Source organism: Hakea prostrata, chromosome 1 (genome assembly GCF_041222555.1).
Source record: "Hakea prostrata isolate BN-2017 chromosome 1, UWA_Hpros_2, whole genome shotgun sequence".
Taxonomy (NCBI): domain Eukaryota; kingdom Viridiplantae; phylum Streptophyta; class Magnoliopsida; order Proteales; family Proteaceae; genus Hakea; species Hakea prostrata.
Genome location: NC_142600.1, coordinates 16553188 through 16572272, shown reverse-complemented (window position 1 = coordinate 16572272; position 19085 = coordinate 16553188). Strand labels below are relative to the sequence as shown.

At 36.9% G+C, this 19085-nt stretch overlaps 2 protein-coding genes across 3 annotated transcripts; both read right to left on the bottom strand.

Moving 5' to 3' along the window:
* Positions 1-214: 214 nt before the first annotated feature.
* On the bottom strand, positions 215-7412 carry LOC149027887 (phospholipid-transporting ATPase 1-like). Its single transcript, XM_089166820.1, has 7 exons — positions 5299-7412; positions 4894-5200; positions 3900-4590; positions 3674-3797; positions 2268-2487; positions 1382-1840; positions 215-869 (listed from the first exon to the last, which is right to left on the bottom strand). The coding sequence occupies exons 1-7, from the start codon at positions 6803-6805 to the stop codon at positions 641-643; spliced, it is 3537 nt and encodes a 1178-aa protein (XP_089022946.1). The 5' UTR covers positions 6806-7412; the 3' UTR covers positions 215-640.
* A 4270-nt stretch (positions 7413-11682) lies between these two features.
* On the bottom strand, positions 11683-18951 carry LOC149027886 (SMAD/FHA domain-containing protein). 2 transcript variants are annotated; one of them, XM_089166807.1, is made up of 6 exons: positions 18637-18950; positions 17663-17727; positions 17526-17586; positions 17028-17174; positions 15020-15155; positions 12053-12141 (listed from the first exon to the last, which is right to left on the bottom strand). In XM_089166807.1, the coding sequence occupies exons 1-5, from the start codon at positions 18896-18898 to the stop codon at positions 15028-15030; spliced, it is 663 nt and encodes a 220-aa protein (XP_089022933.1). In that variant the 5' UTR covers positions 18899-18950; the 3' UTR covers positions 12053-12141; positions 15020-15027. The 2 variants fall into 2 exon arrangements, with proteins under 2 accessions (XP_089022925.1, XP_089022933.1); XM_089166799.1 differs by lacking the exon at positions 15020-15155 and having other exon boundaries at positions 11683-12141; positions 18637-18951.
* Between the last annotated feature and the right edge of the window lie 134 nt (positions 18952-19085).

The window sequence follows — 19085 nt, the reverse complement described above, 5'->3', positions numbered from 1 at the left end:
ATACCCTTTGTTAGGCTTAAGGTTAGTTTGATCTGTCAATGCCGAACTCACACACCCCTGACGTGTATGTTGATGATTCCTGAATGAGTTCATGGATTCACATAAATAAATAAATAAAAGAAATACTCAATAAGAATTACATTAAAGACAATAACACTTTTCATTTTTTTGGGGGGTGAAAAAAGGCTATAACTTATCGCCTTGATGTCGTGTTAGTGAAGGCTCCAGCTCCCCACCCAAAATAAAAAGAAACCCAAGAAAAATCTTTAACGTAACCCTTTAATATGTGAAAACTGTATCTTAGTAGAATTCACTATATAGGCACACTAGATTTCCTTGACAATAAGAGAGCATTGGTCCTGTATAGAACAGAAGCTAGCAGCTTTGAGAGAGGCTTTCAGATTGAACTCTTTCAATGGCATCAAGGAACAGGACGGTTTTGTACAGAATTTAGTGGGATCAAATTATTTGAAGCTAACTTTGGTTAACAACAAGATCATTACAACAAATATAAAATGAGAAGATACAAGGGGGTAAAAATATCACAAACTCTATCCTTCGGATACTATGCACAGCTGATGCAGCCTAAAGAATACAAAAACTAACAAAAGAATTGAAGCAGAAATGCATAGGTACTAATTTACCTTGGCATCTCCTCTGAAGAGTGCTGTATTGGGTTCATTAAAATGTCTGCTCCCATCAACTCCCTTGTATTCCCAAACTTCTCTGCTTCTCTTGCAATCTGAGTATCGTTTGGACTTAAAAATTGACTAAAAACCTTTACAAAAAAATGAGGAATTAATGCTGCTACCACACTTGCAAGTAAACATAACCAAAACCCTCCTGACTTTGCGAAATGGAGTATGGCCCTGCAAAATTTAGACCACAAAGACACTTCAGTAAAGGATGTGAAATTATTCTTTCAACGAGACAAAAAAAAAAAATCCATGGGCAAGTACATGTATGGCAGGACAAGTAAATTCTGCTGAGGTTGGTTTGTAGGGGATGGAGGGGTGGGGGGTGGGGGGACTTCTAAGCACAAAAAGAGAAAGGAATTTTCACTGTGGACTCTCTGTTATCTAATTTCCATTAGAATGCTAATTAGGAATAAATGTTCCATTGTAGCTACTGAAGAGGTATCTGACAATTGGAGAGTAGGGACTACAATGTAAGGCAAACTAGGCAGAGCACCACTGTGTTGGAATTATACATTGAAGAGCATAATGAGCAGTTTGCAAATTTTTAAAAAGCTTTCCAATGAGCTTTATGAAAAATGTCTCGAACAATAAAGCAATAGGAGAACAGAAAACGATTTATGCCTTTCTACATAGGAGACAGGTAGAGATAGACAGATATATAGAGGGAGGGAGAGAGAGAGTACCAATAACCCGGCAATCCAGGAATAGCATCAATGACGATGACACAGATGCAGGTTGCAACTATAGATCCCCAAATGGCAGCATGAGTAATCCATGACCATCGTATTACATCCATGGCTAAGTGGATATTAACTAGAATCACCACTGAAATTAACCACAGATCTCCTATGCTAGATCCATCTATAGTGCTGTGCCTATAAGCAAGGAGTGGAACATAGAACACAGCAACACTTTGCCACAAAGTATCAATCATTGTAAGCCAGAACAATCTCCGATTGTAGCATTCTTCTCTCTGGCCAGGTCCGTATAGTTTAGGATATTTCATCAGGGTCCCCCGACCCAAGTCTTTATCAAGAATAGCAACAGCAATGGTAGGCACAGATGTATAGATAATAGAATACAACACGCTATTCCATTCATTGATTGCAGTGGTTAATGTGTAGGCAGTGTAAAGCTCATACCTGAAACACAAGGGGAAAATCTGTCAGTTGCTATTACATATTTGAAACATAAATGTAACAGAAGACATTCTCTTCATTATGAACAACTATCCCCATGATTTTCAGTTTCTGTCCAAAAACCCACAAGATGTGATGGCTGATAAATTAGAAATTGCATCTGCATTTGGATTCTACAACCTTAGTGTGGTCACTGCTAAAATTCAATGACTTACTGTAAGGTAAGATTCAATAAATTGTAATGGTCCATAAATAAAGTGACCACCGGATTCCATTTGTTACATGGCCAGGCCAAAAAAGCCAACCCATTGACTAACAGAACAATGGAATAGGCATCTCTGAGAGCAATGAAATCCTATCCTGGTAATCATAAAAGTAACAATAGAAAAGAAAATGATGCAGAAATTCAGATCAAGAATGAAATACTTACCAAAACAGGACAAGAACAAAAACCGCATTTCTATAGAAGTTATATAATATCATGTAGCCCATACGCTGATAATTCCAGTGTCCATGGACTAATAGAAGTGGAACCAAGAATCTGAACTGTCCCATAGCAAAATCCGATGCCATAACAGCTTGCCGACCCTCTTGGCCACTGATTCCAATTCCCACGTCAGCCATTTGGATCATTGAAACATCATTTGCACCTGGTTACCATACAAAACCAGGGTCAACATACATGCAACATAGGTGAATGACTCATCTAGTAAGATAACAAAATCATTTAATGAGCCATAAAAGAAATTAATCGAGAAAGAGGAAGGTGACTAGACTCCTTAGGTAGCTTAAATTTAGATAACCAACAAAATTTTCATGTGGAATCTTAGTTAGCAACTTACGAGAAGCAAATGTTGATTCCACCCTTTACCTCAGTCTCCCCAAAACCATTATACCTTATGGAAGAATGAAGCTATCATTTTTGTTTAGTTTCATTTTAGTGAAATTTATTCTAATTATAAAATGGGAAGCAATAATATATTGCAGGCATGCAACTTCAGTTGACTTCAGAACTATGCATACGGAGAAGTCCAAAACAGTCCCCTATTTAATGTGCCTTGCCTAATCTGATGACCAACTTTATTATCCCTCTCTGACTTAATGGAGTTGCCACAGAGTGAAGAACTATATGATCCACTTAATCAGAGAGGAGATCTAGAGAGAAATATTCCATAGGGGCCATCTAACTATGCCATACATTTCACCATACTGGAGTTCATGTTTTGTATGTGTGCCTAGAGAAGGGAGCATGGAAGTTTCAAATTCGTTGGCTTAAGAGTCAAATGGTTTGTAAATAAGAGGTGGTGGCATACAATGCCAGGAAGCAGTGCATTAAATTGTGGGCTATTGATGTGGAGTGGCTAGGAAATTTGAGAAATGGCCATTCTAGATGGTGCCAGCATCTATCCAATGGTCAGCCTGTGTATTTCCTGTTCCAACTAGGGTAACTTCTTCACAAAGTCTAAGGCTTTATGTTTGGAGGCTGCAGGCATTATATTCTAATGAACTATGTGTTTCTTGCCATGTGAAAGCTGATGTGGCAAGACTGAACTATCCCAATCATAGGAACCTTCTGAATAAGACATATCTTCAGTTCAGTTGTGAAGACACCACTGTCCCTTTGTGTGGAACTTGCTACATATAAAAGATCCATCTGAGATCCTCAATTTTTTGTAAATGAACAAGGTTTTAAAAAGCCGTTCTTTTAACCACAAGGAAATAGAGCAAAAGGACTCAAATTTGGCACATGAAAAGGGAAAAGGCTTGAGAAACATGTGTTTGTGCTACTACTTGCATGCACACCACATAGAGACCTGCCAAGAGAACAATACTTACCATCTCCAATAGCAAGGGTCATGTCTTCTGTCCTTTTCTTTATAAGAGCTACAATTCCAGCCTTTTGCAATGGGGCCACTCGACAACAAAGAACCACAGTGCATTCAGTGGCTAATTCGAACAGCTACAGCATCCCAAGAAACCAAATCCAGTCAGCATACAATGCAACCAGAGAAGAAAAAGAAATGAAGAAAGAGTAGAGAACTGGTAGTTTACACAAGCTTACCTGCTGTTCAAGCTCAGTGTCAAGAATATAAACAAGGCTGGTACCATCAATGATTAAAGCAACAGGTTCAAAACCTCCACTATGTGTTTCAGCAGGCAATTTTTTCAGCTTTTTAATTCTAGCCTTCCCTTCTTCTAAGCTCTTTTTACAGGACTGCATAGAATTACAGTTTATCATGATCTGCTTCATGTCACCAGTTAGGAGTTTACAGGAGTAACCAATTGATATTGCAGTTTCCTGCTTGTCCCCTGTCAAGAGCCACACTTTAATCCCAGCTTGCCTCAGCGAATCTATGGCTTCTGGCACACCTTGTTGCAGTTTATCTTCAATGCCAGAGGCTCCTAATATGCAGAGATTCTTTTCCACATCACTAGCAACACTACGGAGAAACGCTGCTCTACGACTCAATGCAGAACTTGCTTTCTCATAGGCTGCACGCCAGTGCCCAAATTCCGGACTGCTCAGTTCCCGCATTGCAACAACCAGCGTTCTCAGACCCAATGATGAGTAGGTGTGGAGATGGTTTTTAGTTGCACCAATCACATCCAAATTTAAAGATCTATCAGCTGCACTAAACATGGAAGTGTCTGCACCTTTTACAAATATTTTCATAGTCTTGTCAGGGCAACCAACTATAACTGACATTCTTTTCCGATCGCTATCAAATTCATGCATACCCAGAACATCAAACCTGCACTGCCCATGACATTTGAGATTAACATTATAAACGAAAGAATGAGAAAATATAGACCATGTCATGAGAAGAGCTTCATATACAAAGAGAATGTTATAGCCAACCCTAAATACTAGACAGCCCACCAATACCAACACAAAAATCCAACGTCTATGGCACCACCATTAAACCTTCAATCAATATTTAATCACAACAAGCATAGACTACTGTTATTGTAACAATGGGATCCGACCAGAAACAAATAAACAAGATAATTAAGTATCCAACCACCCTAAAATTAGATAAACAATTTGAAATTACCTTTGTTTTTCTCCTTGAACATCAATTACCAAGTAGCCCGAGGTTCGTTCTATGAGCATGAAACCATATGTTGCAGCAGCATAAACCAACGCCTGCTCATCTGGAGACTCACCCTGATAATCTAATAACTTCACGGATGGATCTGATGTGTCAACAACCAGAGGCACAATCGTATTGCAAGTAGCAAGTGCAAGGAAGAAATCATGAACATGTCTTCTTTCCTCTGTCATCTCACTACTTTCTAGAAGCCGTTGGAGATCTGGGTCGGCCTTCACAGTCATCTTTGGCCTCAAAACGTGATCATCCACTGGGTTTGAATGAAGAAAATAAAATGAAACTGTGCACTTAGGTTTTTCCAAAAAAACAGACAGGAATAAATAACAGAATAAGGTAAATTTCCAGTACCTTGAACAGAGTAACCAATTTCCTCAGGGAGGGCAGCTCTCCCACCGCTGTAATCTACTCCAGCGATGCTGGCGCATTGAAATTCCATCTTGTTCTCAGTAAGTGTCCCAGTTTTGTCTGAGAAGACATATTTAATCTGTCCTAAATCTTCATTTATATTTAAAGCCCTACACTGAAACTTCGACTCTGATTTCTCGTCATACAGCCTTCTATCTCTAATCATAAAGTAGGCCTGCCCAATGCGGACCAGCTCCATCGAAATATAGAGTGAGATAGGGATCATGACTTGGAACACAATGACTGACATGAGATATATGAAGAATATCTGCAATCCCATTCCGTCATAGTTGTAATTATCTACCTTGTCGCCTGAGAAATCCAATTTTCTGAAAAAAGGAATGTAATCAAGCTCATCGCGGTAGTGATGCAACCAAATCCCAGAACAGACAGTAACCACAGTACACAACGTGAAAAGAAAGAAGGAGAGGTATATGATCTCCCTGTTCATATGGGTCTCCAAACGGCTCCTCTTTGATGGAGCTCCGGAATTGTTGAGCATCACTTTGGTGTCACGGCCAGCATAGACTGCAACACCAATCAACCAAGCTGTGTTCTTGATTTCACAACCACGAAGAACAATATTGCTGGGACCGAGGGACACTCGTTTCCCGTCAACCTCCATGCTTCCCAGAAAACCATATATGTTTCTATTGGGACGCTCACACTTGATCTGCCCAAGAAGTCCTTCTTTCTCAATCGTCTTCGAAATTGTCTCCTGCTTGGCAAACCGAGTCTTCAAATTGGATTCTCCATCCAAATTGATAGTTTGAATGTAAGCAACCCCTGTAGGTTCGCTGGTGGAGAGCAATACCATGTCACACGGAAGAGTATCATTTGAAGTGACCCTGATGATCTCCCCAACTTGAACGTCCTTCCATTTCTTGTGCTGAAACTTGCCATTTACTAGAACTGATGCCAGACGGTTGTTCTCAATCTTATCAGAGCGGTGCCGCCGCCAATCCTCATACCCATCTTTGACGGCCGAAACGAAAAGGACAAGAGCCAAGGGCATGATTGAGGATCCTCTACCGAAAACAGCCAGCTGAGGGAGCTGATTGAGGACAGCAATTATAAGGAAATATATGTAAGCAACCCTGTGAAATTGTTCAAACAGGTTACGGGGTATGAAAGACAGAACGGAATACTTGCTTGTTCGGATGGAATTTCCTGCAAACTCAGACTTTTTATGGTCGTTTGTCTTGTGAGGATCATTGATATAGACGAACCTAGCCTCCTCGTCGCTAATCTCCTTCTGAGAGGAACTAAACCTCTCGGATTCTGCTCCCCTCGACCCATGTCGTATAGGCTTGGAACCTGAACGCTCTGTAGAGATAGAAATCCTACCGGAGTCCTTAGATTGTATAGACAAACTTCGCCAAGAAGGAGACTTGGTTACAGAGCCGCCGCCGGAATTGGTTTGATCCTCAGCTGGGTTTGGGTCATCCATCGTTGCAGCAGCAGCAGCGAAGTAGTACAAACTCTAAATTCATAAAGTGCCCAAGTTCTAACTAGAACTGATGATGCTCAATCCCCTCTAGTAACAGGTCACCAAGAACTCAACCGAACGCACAAGGGACAAAAAGGTACTTGTATTTCGTTTCTGGGTAAGTAAGCCAAGGTAGGGTAGATCTCTGTTCGAGCTTTCTTTCCTTGTTTTCTTCGTTGTCACAGTTGCAGAGAGCCACAGTGTAAAACAGGACAAGGTCAACGACTGACAGAGAGAAGAAAGATAAGAGATACTGATTTATGTACAATTAACAACAATTTAAGAAAGTTCAAAGAAGGAAAAATCACCCACAGACACACAAAAAAATGAGAACACTCTCGTCAATTTGTTTCTAGAAAACTAATCTTTAACAAAGATTAGGAAGAAAAGAATAAGGATAAAATTTAAATCACAAGTCAAGACTAGTTAGCGCTTAAATTTCCAGGGTATGACTTTTGACTACGTAGCTGTTCCGTGCAGCCACGCCTTGTTGAACAAAAATTCAAAAAACTAATAACAAATAGAAGCTTCTTCGTCAGTGGTTTCGTCATCATTTTGAAGCGAAGACCTCCAACTCTTCTTCACTCGGCAGCCCACCATTCTCTCTCTCTCTCTCTCTCTGCAACTCTGGCCGGCCCTAGATCCGATCCATCATCCGGTGGGTCATTGGTTTCGACTTATGCCCTAAAATCGGGAATCGGTCCATTGAATCAATTGTGATTGATTGCGACTTCAAACGATCTCAATTCTCACATGATTGCTTCGCAATCAGAATCCTGAAAATGTTGCCATTTTTTTTATTATCTATAGATGGATTTGTAAGGTTCTAGAAGGGGTGGTTTGATTGATTTCAACCCCATTCGAGAATATTAACCCTAAAATACACAAATCCGATCAAGAATAATTGGGAAAGAATAAATCTGAACGCTTGAATTTTGCATTGACAAATCACACGTCCATCTTACCATATTTCATCTCACCATGTCCCATAAGATGGGGTGTGAGATAACTTCTAGAAAAATTATCTAAAAAGCTTGAATTTCCCAGGTAAAATTCTATCCAATATTTAAGTGAGGATAAGCTGAGGTAGTTGAATCTCACTTCCAAAGAAAACCAATTTGGATATGTTCATACCAAGCAACCAATCAAAAGTGGGTAGCAATAGGAATATTTTTTAAATAGAATGAATAAATATATTTTAGTGTCGCTACTTAAATAATTATAAATGGGCGATTCGTTTCTGATCGTTTCATATTCATATTGATGGAGACCAATAACAATTCATGGCTGACCTAATTATACATGAAAATAAATAAAGCTTGCTGAAGGAAACCAGACTAATCCAGACTAATTATAGAATCATAACGAATATTTTTTGTAGAAATTATTGAATCAACCTTAAAACTTGGTTTATCACATGAATATCTGATAAATTTAAAAACCCATTCGAACGCGTTTTCTTAGTCCCCACGCACACACAGAAATTCAAGTTTAAAAAATCAGCAATGAAAATACAATAATTTTTTAAAAGAGAAATTTGATTGATCATGTTACGACTTACGAGTAACTCATTTTAGGATTATAATATTAAATATAGTATAAAATAATATTTAATACTTATTATTCCTTATTTTTCGTTTGAAATAGTTAGAATATTTTAATGATGATAATGTTGAAGGTGTGACTTTTTATTTTCTCTCATAATATATTTAATACATTAATATTTAATTGTAATGAATCCCTATCCAAGTATTTATAGACGTTAATATTTTATTATTTTAATTACATTTGTTCATATTTGCAAAAGGATTAAAAAAAATACATGTCATATATATGGTTATTAGGAAAATCAAAGAATTTGATGCAAATGTTTTTTCCTTTTTTTTTGGAACAGAAAGTCTTTTGAATGAGTTTACGTCCAACCTTACTATATCTTTAGTAGTAATTTTTACTTATTTGCAATGTTGAAACCGAAATTTTTTATTTTATAATGTGAACGTTAATCTTGTAATCTTTTTTTTTTTTAATTTATCCTCTTATTTTCATTTGTTGACCAAAACATAAATTAAAATAATTCATGCCAAATATAGGCATTTGAAGTCACTACTTACGCCACATATACATCAACCTCATGACTGTGTAGAATTTTTCTATAGAGAAAAACGTGTACGGTGCATATGATATAATACAATTTCATGGTTTGATCTTTCAAAATTCTTGGGGAACAATTCTTGCCTTGGAAGTTGGAACTTGGAAGGATGGAAAGAGATGGGAATGAGTCGAATGATGCAACAAACCATGAGCATGACTTCTTTATAAATCAAGTTTTTTTAATTATTATGCAACATTGAACTATGTAATTAATGTGCAACACTGATCTGCCTATAGTCTAGATCTCAAGTGGTGGTTGAGAAACTAAAACGGACCACCAAAAGTGATCCTCACCGATGGTTAATGCACAGCACTAAAGCAAAGTCGAAGTTTTTTGTCACAAAAGACCTCATCAGCTCAATAATTCTATATCCGTTTAATCAATTTTAAACGTATATATTAAGGTTTGAACATTAATCGCAACTAAATAGAGTTGAATATGCACAGATTAGTGGGTTCAAATCCCAGCAGCCAGTTTGAAATCTCAACCGCTAACACTTAATTGGTGATTTCTCAAACAAATGGGTAAAACCATCATGGGCTGAATAATGGACCAATTTGGTTAAACCAAACCGGTCCATTGTTTCTTTAATTTTTCAAAATAAAATAAAATATAAAATTTAATAATATGTAATAAACTAATTCTATTCATTCAACGGAAGAGAACAAATCAGCGTCTTCTCTAGAGAGAAGAGTCGTTCCGGTTGTTTGATTTGTAAATACAATTTCAGCAACGCACTATTGATCAACCACTTGTAAAACCAGTTGAGTTGCAACTTAAAACTCACAATGAGACTCAAGGGAAAACGTTTTGGCTTATGAATCCTTAACATGGTTTTTTAAACAGATCAGAACTAATCCACTTGAATCTCTTTTCACTCGATTTTGAAAGGGTAAAGCTATGAGTCTCGCCAAAGTAACAGCCCTGGTCTGACCCACTTCTATTTCAAACTTAGAACAATTTTAAGTCTGAAATGAACAGATATATCCATGTGAAAATGGTGTTCAAACTTCAAGTTTTAAAACCTTAATAGCAAAGTAGATTGCTTGCTTTCTCTCTCTAATCAACCTTGACCCACAGAAAGGTTCTTATATATCCAATTCTATAATATGGATATTGACACCCATATCATATGGAACAATCCCTCTCCTCTAATAAAATAAGTGTTTTGAATCGATCCATGAATCCCCATTTCTTTTATTTATGATCATACACTACCCATCTCGTCAATTTAATTGAATAATTAATCTTGGTTTATGGGTCAACCTTGAATCTAAATTAAGAAAAATAGCCGTTGAGTTAGGGAGTTATTGCCATTTCCAAGCACTTTTATTCAAGCTTTCATTCTTAATTTGCATGGCCTCCGGCCACACGTTCTTCTCATGTAAGCAAAGCCCAAAGTCGGTGGGGACCTAGAGTGAGCCTGCATTAATCCAGCTATGAGGTATACGATTCTCTCTTATCTCTCACTCCACAAGAGCCAGGCAAACCCTTATATATAGAAAGACACTGAGCATCAATTCACCATTCAATAATTCAGATCTTGATCTTATTGCAGTTTTGGTTTCTTGAACCCCATATATCAATATCACAACAAGGAGAGATTAGTATATCTAACAAAACATGACGGTGAGCACCTCTAGGGGGTGAGAAACACCTTCAAATGTTCATTTGCTTGAGAAGATGACCAGAGAAGACTCTAATTTGTTTTCTTCCGTCGAATGAATAGAATTAGTTTATTACATATTATTAAATTTTTTATTTTATTTTATTTTGAAAAACTAAAGAAACAATGGAGCAGTTTGATTAAACCAAACCGGTCCATTATTAAGTCCGTGATGGTTTTACCCATTTGTTTGAGAAATCACCATTTAAGTGTCTTAGCCGTTGACACATGCGGCCATCCAGACTAGCCATTGGGATTTAGCTGCCGAGGATTTGAACCTGAAAAAAAAAAACATGTCATATATATGATTATTAGGAAAATCAAAGAATTTTATGCCAATGTATTTTCTCTTTTTTTTTTTGGGAATGTGAAGCCCAAAATTTTTATTTTATACTTGTGAACGTTAATCTTGTAATCCTAATTTTTTTAATTTATCCTCTCATTTCATTTATAATTAAAATCATGCCATATATAGGCATTTGAAGTCACTACTCACGTCACATATACATTAAGCTCACGACTATGTAGAATGTATATAATATAATACAATTTCATGGTTTGATCTTTCATGACTCTTGGGGAGCAATTCTTGCCTTGGAACTTGGAAGGATGGAAACAGATGGGAATGGAGTCGAATGACACAACAAAACATGAGCATCACTTCTTTATAAATCAAGCTTTTTTTTAATTTCACTTCAATGTTGCACAATAGTGTTGCACAATTAATGTGCAACACTAAACTGCCTATAGTCTAGACCTAAAGTCTAAAGTGGTGGTCCAGACCGTTTTGTTTTTTCTTTTCGTTTTTTGAGTTTCAGTGAAAAAAAAAAAAAAAACCACTAAAACGGACCACCAAAAGTGATTCTCACGGATGGTTAATCAATAGCACTAAAGCAAAGTCTAAGTTTTTTTTGTCACAAAAGACCTCATCATCAGCTCAATAATGTATTAAGATTTGAATATTAATCGCAACTAAATATAGTTGAATATGCACGGATTAGTTAATATTGAAATTTTCTGATGGCATGCATAAGCATAACCCACTTTGATTATGATTGGCACACTCAAAAAGATTACTATACTTATGTCACCATCTAGATGGTTTATTCCCTATGCTAGAGGGTATTGTCAATAGGAAAAATCCACATAAATAAAGTTACATCAAAAGCAAAAGAAGGTTGTTTGGTCACATTTTCATGTTCAAACAACTACAAAAGATGAAAAAAAAAAAATGCTCTCATCATGCATGTTAACTAGGTGCTTCGAGAAACAACCCCACTGACCCATTAATTACTTACAACTTTGTGTTTTACATGTACCATCAACAAGAGTTGAACTCACGACCTCTTCACAAGAGGTACTGACTGGTCTTACCAATTAAACAACCCTGTGTTGGCGCATGTCTTACCTTCGATGTGTAAGACCCACAACCCATGAATGGTTGGTTCTCCGACTCCATATTTTCCACGTTTGGGTGATCTAATCCAAACTCCGAAACAAATGTTAATGTCATCATTAAAGATTCAAAATCAGGAGGAGAAAATATAAGTGGCCATACCACCAACAGAATGAGCAGCTTGAAGTGAAGGATAACGGTTATAAAGGTTACAAGGCTCCATATACCTGTTGGTGTATTAAAGCATACATTGTTTGTTCAAAAAAATAAAGTATTAATGCATACATTATACCATGTCGTTGTCCTTAAGAATTTTTAGGAACAAATTATAAACCTACCACACCAAACATAATTTATGATTCTAATATATTCATGTTACAGAGTATTTATTGTAGGATTTGCATTATCTCTACCAAACTCTTTGTTTTGATGTTAATGGAGGAATGATCAAAACCTGGTCACATATAGTGTGCATTTTCATGATTAATCCATGTTAGAACAAAATACATATTCATGAAAAACACACAAAATGATCATTTTGCATGACCTTGTGAATACCTACAAGAATTATGCATTACCAAATGACTGATTAATTACTTCCCTAAGTAAGATCCGCAATTAGATTTAAACCTCCCACATAGCCCCGATGATCATCTTTCCATCGTCACTTTTTCACCACACATATTGTCTGGGGTCCACGTGGAATCCACACACGTACAAAAATATGAAGTGAAAAAAAAAATGTAAGAGAGCAGACTCCAAATCTAAATGGTGGGTGGAGTGCAAAATTTGCTATCTGTCAATGTCATCTAGAGGGTGACATTCATGGACTGATAGAACCAATATCCCCCATTCACATGTCATTTCATAAATGCAAGACCAGAAAGTTGGATCACTTTCTAGATCCTGCTGCAACTTCTATTTGAAAACCTTCAACGACCAATAGCTAACAAATCAAGAAGCTCTTTGGAATTGCAAGTCGAATTCCAAGTCTATGCATGGAAATTAAGCATCAGATATTCACACTGGGGATTCCAATCAAGTTCGTATACGCAGGATTAATAAGAGGGGAAAGGTTTCAGAGATACAGTCCACACAGTAGATCAAATAGCGTACATTTTCTGGGCAGATAGGTCCGCAGCTCCCTGCTCAAGTGTCATGTTTAGCCTAGCCAAAGTTTCCCAAGTGACAAAAATAACAATTTGAGGATCCAAGACTACTAGAGTACACAGTAGTTGTTCAAGAATCGGGATCTTCTACCTTTAAGGGTAAAGATATCACAATTCAGACGCCCTCTCCACCACACATTTAGGAAGAAGACCCACCTTTGAACATCCCCTAAAGGTTCACCATACCAAAATCTTTAGATGTTATCGGGTTATGCCATTACTTCCTCTATGTTTCGGCTCAACTGGAAGTGAAAGACTGTATTCTGCAAGCATAAATGATTGTTAGCTGGAAATGAGATTGGTGCCATATGTTATGATCTTGGTTAAGAGTCATGAGACGCATTAAGGGTAGGGCCTATGAGAGGGGTTATTTTGTAAGGAAATGTGTTGTGGTTGAATGTATAGGTCATGTTAGGGAGTATCAGGGGTAAAATGGTCATAATATTAGGGAAATAGTCCTGTCTATAAAGGAAATAGGGTATGGCAATGAAAAGTAATGAAGAATTTTATCCCCAGACTCCTAAGCCTCTCTATTCTCTGTGTTTCTTCTTCTTCCCCATTTCCCAATCGTCTGAATTCCACTCCCAACCCTTTGGAAATTCCTTTGCTCTAGGTTCCCAAAAAGTGGGTTCATATCACCATCATAGATAGCACATGCAAATTGGATTGTTGTGGAGCTGTGGTCTGTGGAAGTACAAATGATGAGAATTGTAGAAGCTACTGGGTTCTGCAAAGGGTTTTTCTTTTGGTGGAAACGAGTTCCGAAGAGTTGGAAACAGTTTTCATGGTGTTTGATCAGAACAAAATGGATGTCCAGTGCCAATGCAAATGAGTTGCACCATGTCCTGAACAAGTTACAGGTAAAAGGTGTGCCAAATTGTAAGATGATTACAGTTAATTTGAATGGGGATAGTAGGATCAATTTGTTTGTGTAGATAATATATTAGAAAATGTAAAATAGCTTTGCGTTCAGTGAGTATATTTCACGTCACTTCAAAGGTCCATCACTTAAAAGCCACTAGGGAGTTAAGGGATTACTCGCTTTTTAACAGTATCAGAGTATTGAGGACATAGTGTCAAATTTCACCATTGCTGGAACAGAATTTTCACTTTGTATCAAATTTAGATAATCTTCAAAGAAAGTAACAATCTTCTGTTATCATAAGCAAAGTATTGGGCATAATTAAGAATGTAATTGTAAAGACATAGCACAAGGCATAAATAATATTACTAGTGTGATGGAGCAAAGTCATATTAACTGAAAATTCTCCATACGGAAATGCATCAGAAAAAGTTGAAAATTGAATTGAAATGTGTTATAGCAACAGTGTCAGCAGCAAATACTGCTTTATCAATTCAAAAATAATTCATGCACATTAGACAAATTGGCATTAAGTTTCAAACCAGAAACAGAACAGATGCACAGGATGCTTTCAAGTATTTTGACAATGATTCACAAATCAAGAAAGTTGGATAAGAACCAACAAGAGGTTGACAAAAGGGAAGAAAGAAACAGAATAGAAGCTCCCCAAAATTCCACAAAAGAAAAAAAAGAGAGCTTTGACTCATAACACTCCATATAGTCTTTTTAGGGAAATTTTTGGCAGAGAAAAAGAGAGGATACAATTTAGTGATACTAAACTTAAAGACAATAATTTCTATACAAATCAACTATAATAACCAATTCCACAAAAATATGCTATTTTGAACATTACAAATTACATACAGAGCTTTTCCCTCAAAATGATGGTAAAGATTTATTTACTTGACCTCAATCTCTCTGGATACTAACCTGTCTTTTTAACTTGTAGCTTCTGGATTATTCACAGTGGTGTCAGACTCTAGTTTAAGCTCAGGTTCTTCTACTCTGCTTGGAGTTTCCACATTCTCAAGCTTCGAAACCCGAAACATCGCTAGGTGGGTATCCCCTTAGACCACAAAAAAAAAAAGAAATAGAGGCACCAATCTCAGTAAAGCTTGAAGTTCAAATAATAGTTGGACATGAGGGAGTAGCATATGATTAGTATCTGTTTGAGAGACAGGCATTCATGACCTTAATGATACATAAATATGGCTTAACTCTAAATTCCTCTTGGTCATTCTTGTGGGCTAATATATTAGAATCACAACAACCTTATGTCCCACAATAAATCTATCAACAAAGCAAGATTGTTCTAAAAGTTATAATCAATTTATGCTGTAATCAACATTGAATGAGAGGACAAAGACTGCCAAATAGAGGCCAGATTTGTGCAACCGGAAGGTATTTATTAAGCATTCAAAAAAGGCAACGACAGAAGTCTAATAAATAAGGTTCTTTTGATAATACCACTAAATTTGGAAAATACTGGATTGCTTTCAATAATTTTAACTGTGAGCAATTCCACAGACATCCTTACTCTAAGCCAAGGATCATGAAGAGAACTTCACTAAAAACCATATTTTCTATTTATGAAGGCATACTGAAAGTTAATATTCATCATAAGAAACTTTTCTTTTGGTTAAAAATATAAAGAAAAGAAACAGAACATCAGTGACGAAGGCAGTCAAGATCTAGGACACTGAGGATGCTTTGAGACATCTTGTTATTTAGAAGATTGAGTAGACTTCTTGTTATCTAGAATGTTTTGCAACTATTAAGTTATTTTATATCCCTTATAACACGTATGACCCAAAATTTTGAGCATAGGTGTTTCCGTCCAGCCTTCTCTCCCATTTTGGGTTGAACAGAAAGAGTAGGACATGTTTCTAGATCCTTTATATGCAATGAAAGAAACACAGGCAATCAGGTCAAAAACAGGGTATTGCATACTATAAACTTGACAATGATATTAAATTGAGGGGTTGAAAAACCAAACAGGCAGCCTGATCCAAATCAGGTTGTACCTTGGACTAATTTGAGTGAAATCCACTTTGCATTTCCAGGCTAGAAAACCAGATCTTACTACTTAAAAACCCGCATGTATTGCCTCTGGATAAGTCTTATCACTAACATGCAGGAATCTGAGTGGTTAACCATCAACTATAGTTTGCTAATTCATTATTAATATGATGCTTATAATGCACACATGTAAGACTTCATTTGAACGATAATAATAATAATGGTAAGGATGATGATGATGATAATAATAACTGAAAGTTAAAAAGTTTCTTGACTTAATATGTGAAAAACTGTTTCAGACTAAATATTCAACAACAGGAAACCAAGCAAATGACCGCATACAAGACAAGGAATCTAACATGGCTCCACAAAAAAACCCACATCTACCCGAGAATAGGGATTTTTTCACTGAGGCAAAAAATGATTTACAACACACTTCATTTCGCTGATCTGCTTTGCTAGTATCTAGGGTTTTCCCATATAAACAACACATAGGACACCTAAGACCCCTAATCCACACATGATTACCCAATAATAATTATGTGAACCACTACAAAATACAAGACATAAAACCCAACAATACGTAGTTCAGGCTCATTTCATACAATATTGCACCACACAGCCTATGGATATAACAAACATTAGGAGTTGACAAGAATTCTATCCATGGTCTAAGCTTTTGAAAGTGAATTATACCTGTATGCATCTGAATCGTATTTCTCATTTCTCTGAATTCAATATCCTACTAACTTCCATCCCTCCAAAAGACATAAAACAAAAAAGAAGAAAAATAAAGAGGTACCTAATTTTGTTTACTTGTCAAGTTATACAGGGAGTTCATGTAAAGAGCTTCCCAGCTAGCAATGATTCCAAATGTGGTAAATTGGATGTTGGTGGATGTGATTAGAAGATAATTTACCAAATATAATGCAACTGCCAGGTGATGCAGTGCCCACTGCACCTGGACTGATCCTCTTCTCATCAATGAATGTTCCATTTGTACTGTCCAAGTCTGTAACCAGAAGACCTTCCCTTTTCTTCTCTATCCGGGCATGTAGACCAGACACTGTTAATATTCAAAGAAAAGGTTAGTATGCCCTTCTAACAAACAGTAAATTCTGTTGTGAAAGTGACATATCTCAAATGCATCTAGCATGGTACAAGACATGCAGAAATATGTACTGTTTACATCAACCAATCAGGAAGAAAACACGTGACTCCAGAGAACTCAGTTAAAACTGAATCACCATCATATGCATACTCTTAAGAAAATAAACTGGTTACATGTAGCATGGCAACATGGGAACATGGATATTCAACTATGCAGCCTATCTATTAGTTTTTTTTTTTTCCAAATCTGGTTGGGTAAAAGTATTGGTTGCTCTGAGATTGGTCACTTTGGAGGGTCATGTAATACCTGTTGCCACGGGAATCACCATATCTGCTTTTTCAGGAAGACGGCCAACAGTGACAACATTCTGCAGTGACCAAAAATTACCATTCACATATTCCACCACATGAAAATACTAGAAGATCAAAACAGGAAGTACTTACAGATGCTATCTCAAAAGCACCTGGCATTGGAACTTGGAAACCAATGTGCCTTGAATCTCCATCACCTGTACAGAGATAAATGGATTAATGAATTATGTAAGATTGGCAGATAAATAATGCAGAAATTTTGGAGAATTTCAATGGCAACTCAGTGAGATTGGCAAAATCTATGCTTCAGAATTCCATGAAACAAGGTGGGAGACATTTCTAAAGACTACACCATATCCATTTGTCAATTAATTCATCCAAAAAAAATTAAAAGTAAGAATCACATATTAATAACCATCTGATAAAAAGATATGCTTTCAGGTTTGATTTGTACTTTTTGATCAATGATCTCAAGGCCATGCAAAGAAAACAATTGCTTGAGACCTCAAACCACATGATTGACCAGGACAAAGGAATCCGTATACTGCCATGTATCACAACCCCAACTATATTTATGTCTCCACAGCCAAACGATAACAAAATAGGACCATAATGTATAAAATTTGTAAATAAACAAAAACCAATTGGTAAGTGGAATGGCAACTAGAACTTGGGACTTTATCGACAGTAGTGTGCAACTTTAGAAAGCCTATACAACAGAACAGGAGAGTGACAAGGATGAACTGGAAAAGAAATCAGGACCAATGAAAGGTTCTTGATTTGCTGCATCATATACAGGGCATGTACTTCAAAACATGCCCTATGTTGCGACTGAATTACTCAAAAAAAATGAATGTATAAACACTTAGAATTCCAACAAAGCCGAAATTTCCCCTATTTGTGATTAAGTTACATACAAATTCTGTTATCCTCTGTTTCCTTCGTTTTTCAAGGGGAAGAGGCCAATTTGTAATTGAAGCAAGGGTCAAATGCAGGAATTCTCCCTGAATTTAGGATTAGAAAGAAGAAAAAAAATGCACTAAATATTCATAAATTCCAAGCGGTATGCAATATTTTGTGGAACATTAAGATTCTTACTAACCCACCTACAGGTTCAAGAAGCCATCTTTCCAAGTTATCCGATGAAGGGCTTTCGGCAGCTGAAGCATTGAGCTTCCTCTGTTGTCTTCCTTTAGCCTGGAAGTGCAAGAGCCTTCTTGAAGTGCACTTGAAGTTCAAAGAAGCGTGTGAGTGAGAAGCAAAGACGGAGTTTTGAGAATGGAAGAAAGCAGCAGATGGGAAAGATGAGAAGCAAAGAGGGTCTGGAAGCCTGAGAAAGGCCTGAGACCAAATAGCCGTTGCCTCCATGTCTGAACTGTGAAGAAGCTCAAAAAATCAACCACGGAAGCAGCCATTTCTTTTTCCTTCATATGGGTTTGTGTGGATAAAAAGCGCTTTTGTTGTACATGTGGAAAAATCAGTGGCAAGGATTTAATGCTCTCGAAGGATTGAGATTCCCTAGATAAAGTGCATGTTGAGTTGTGCATATGTCCAT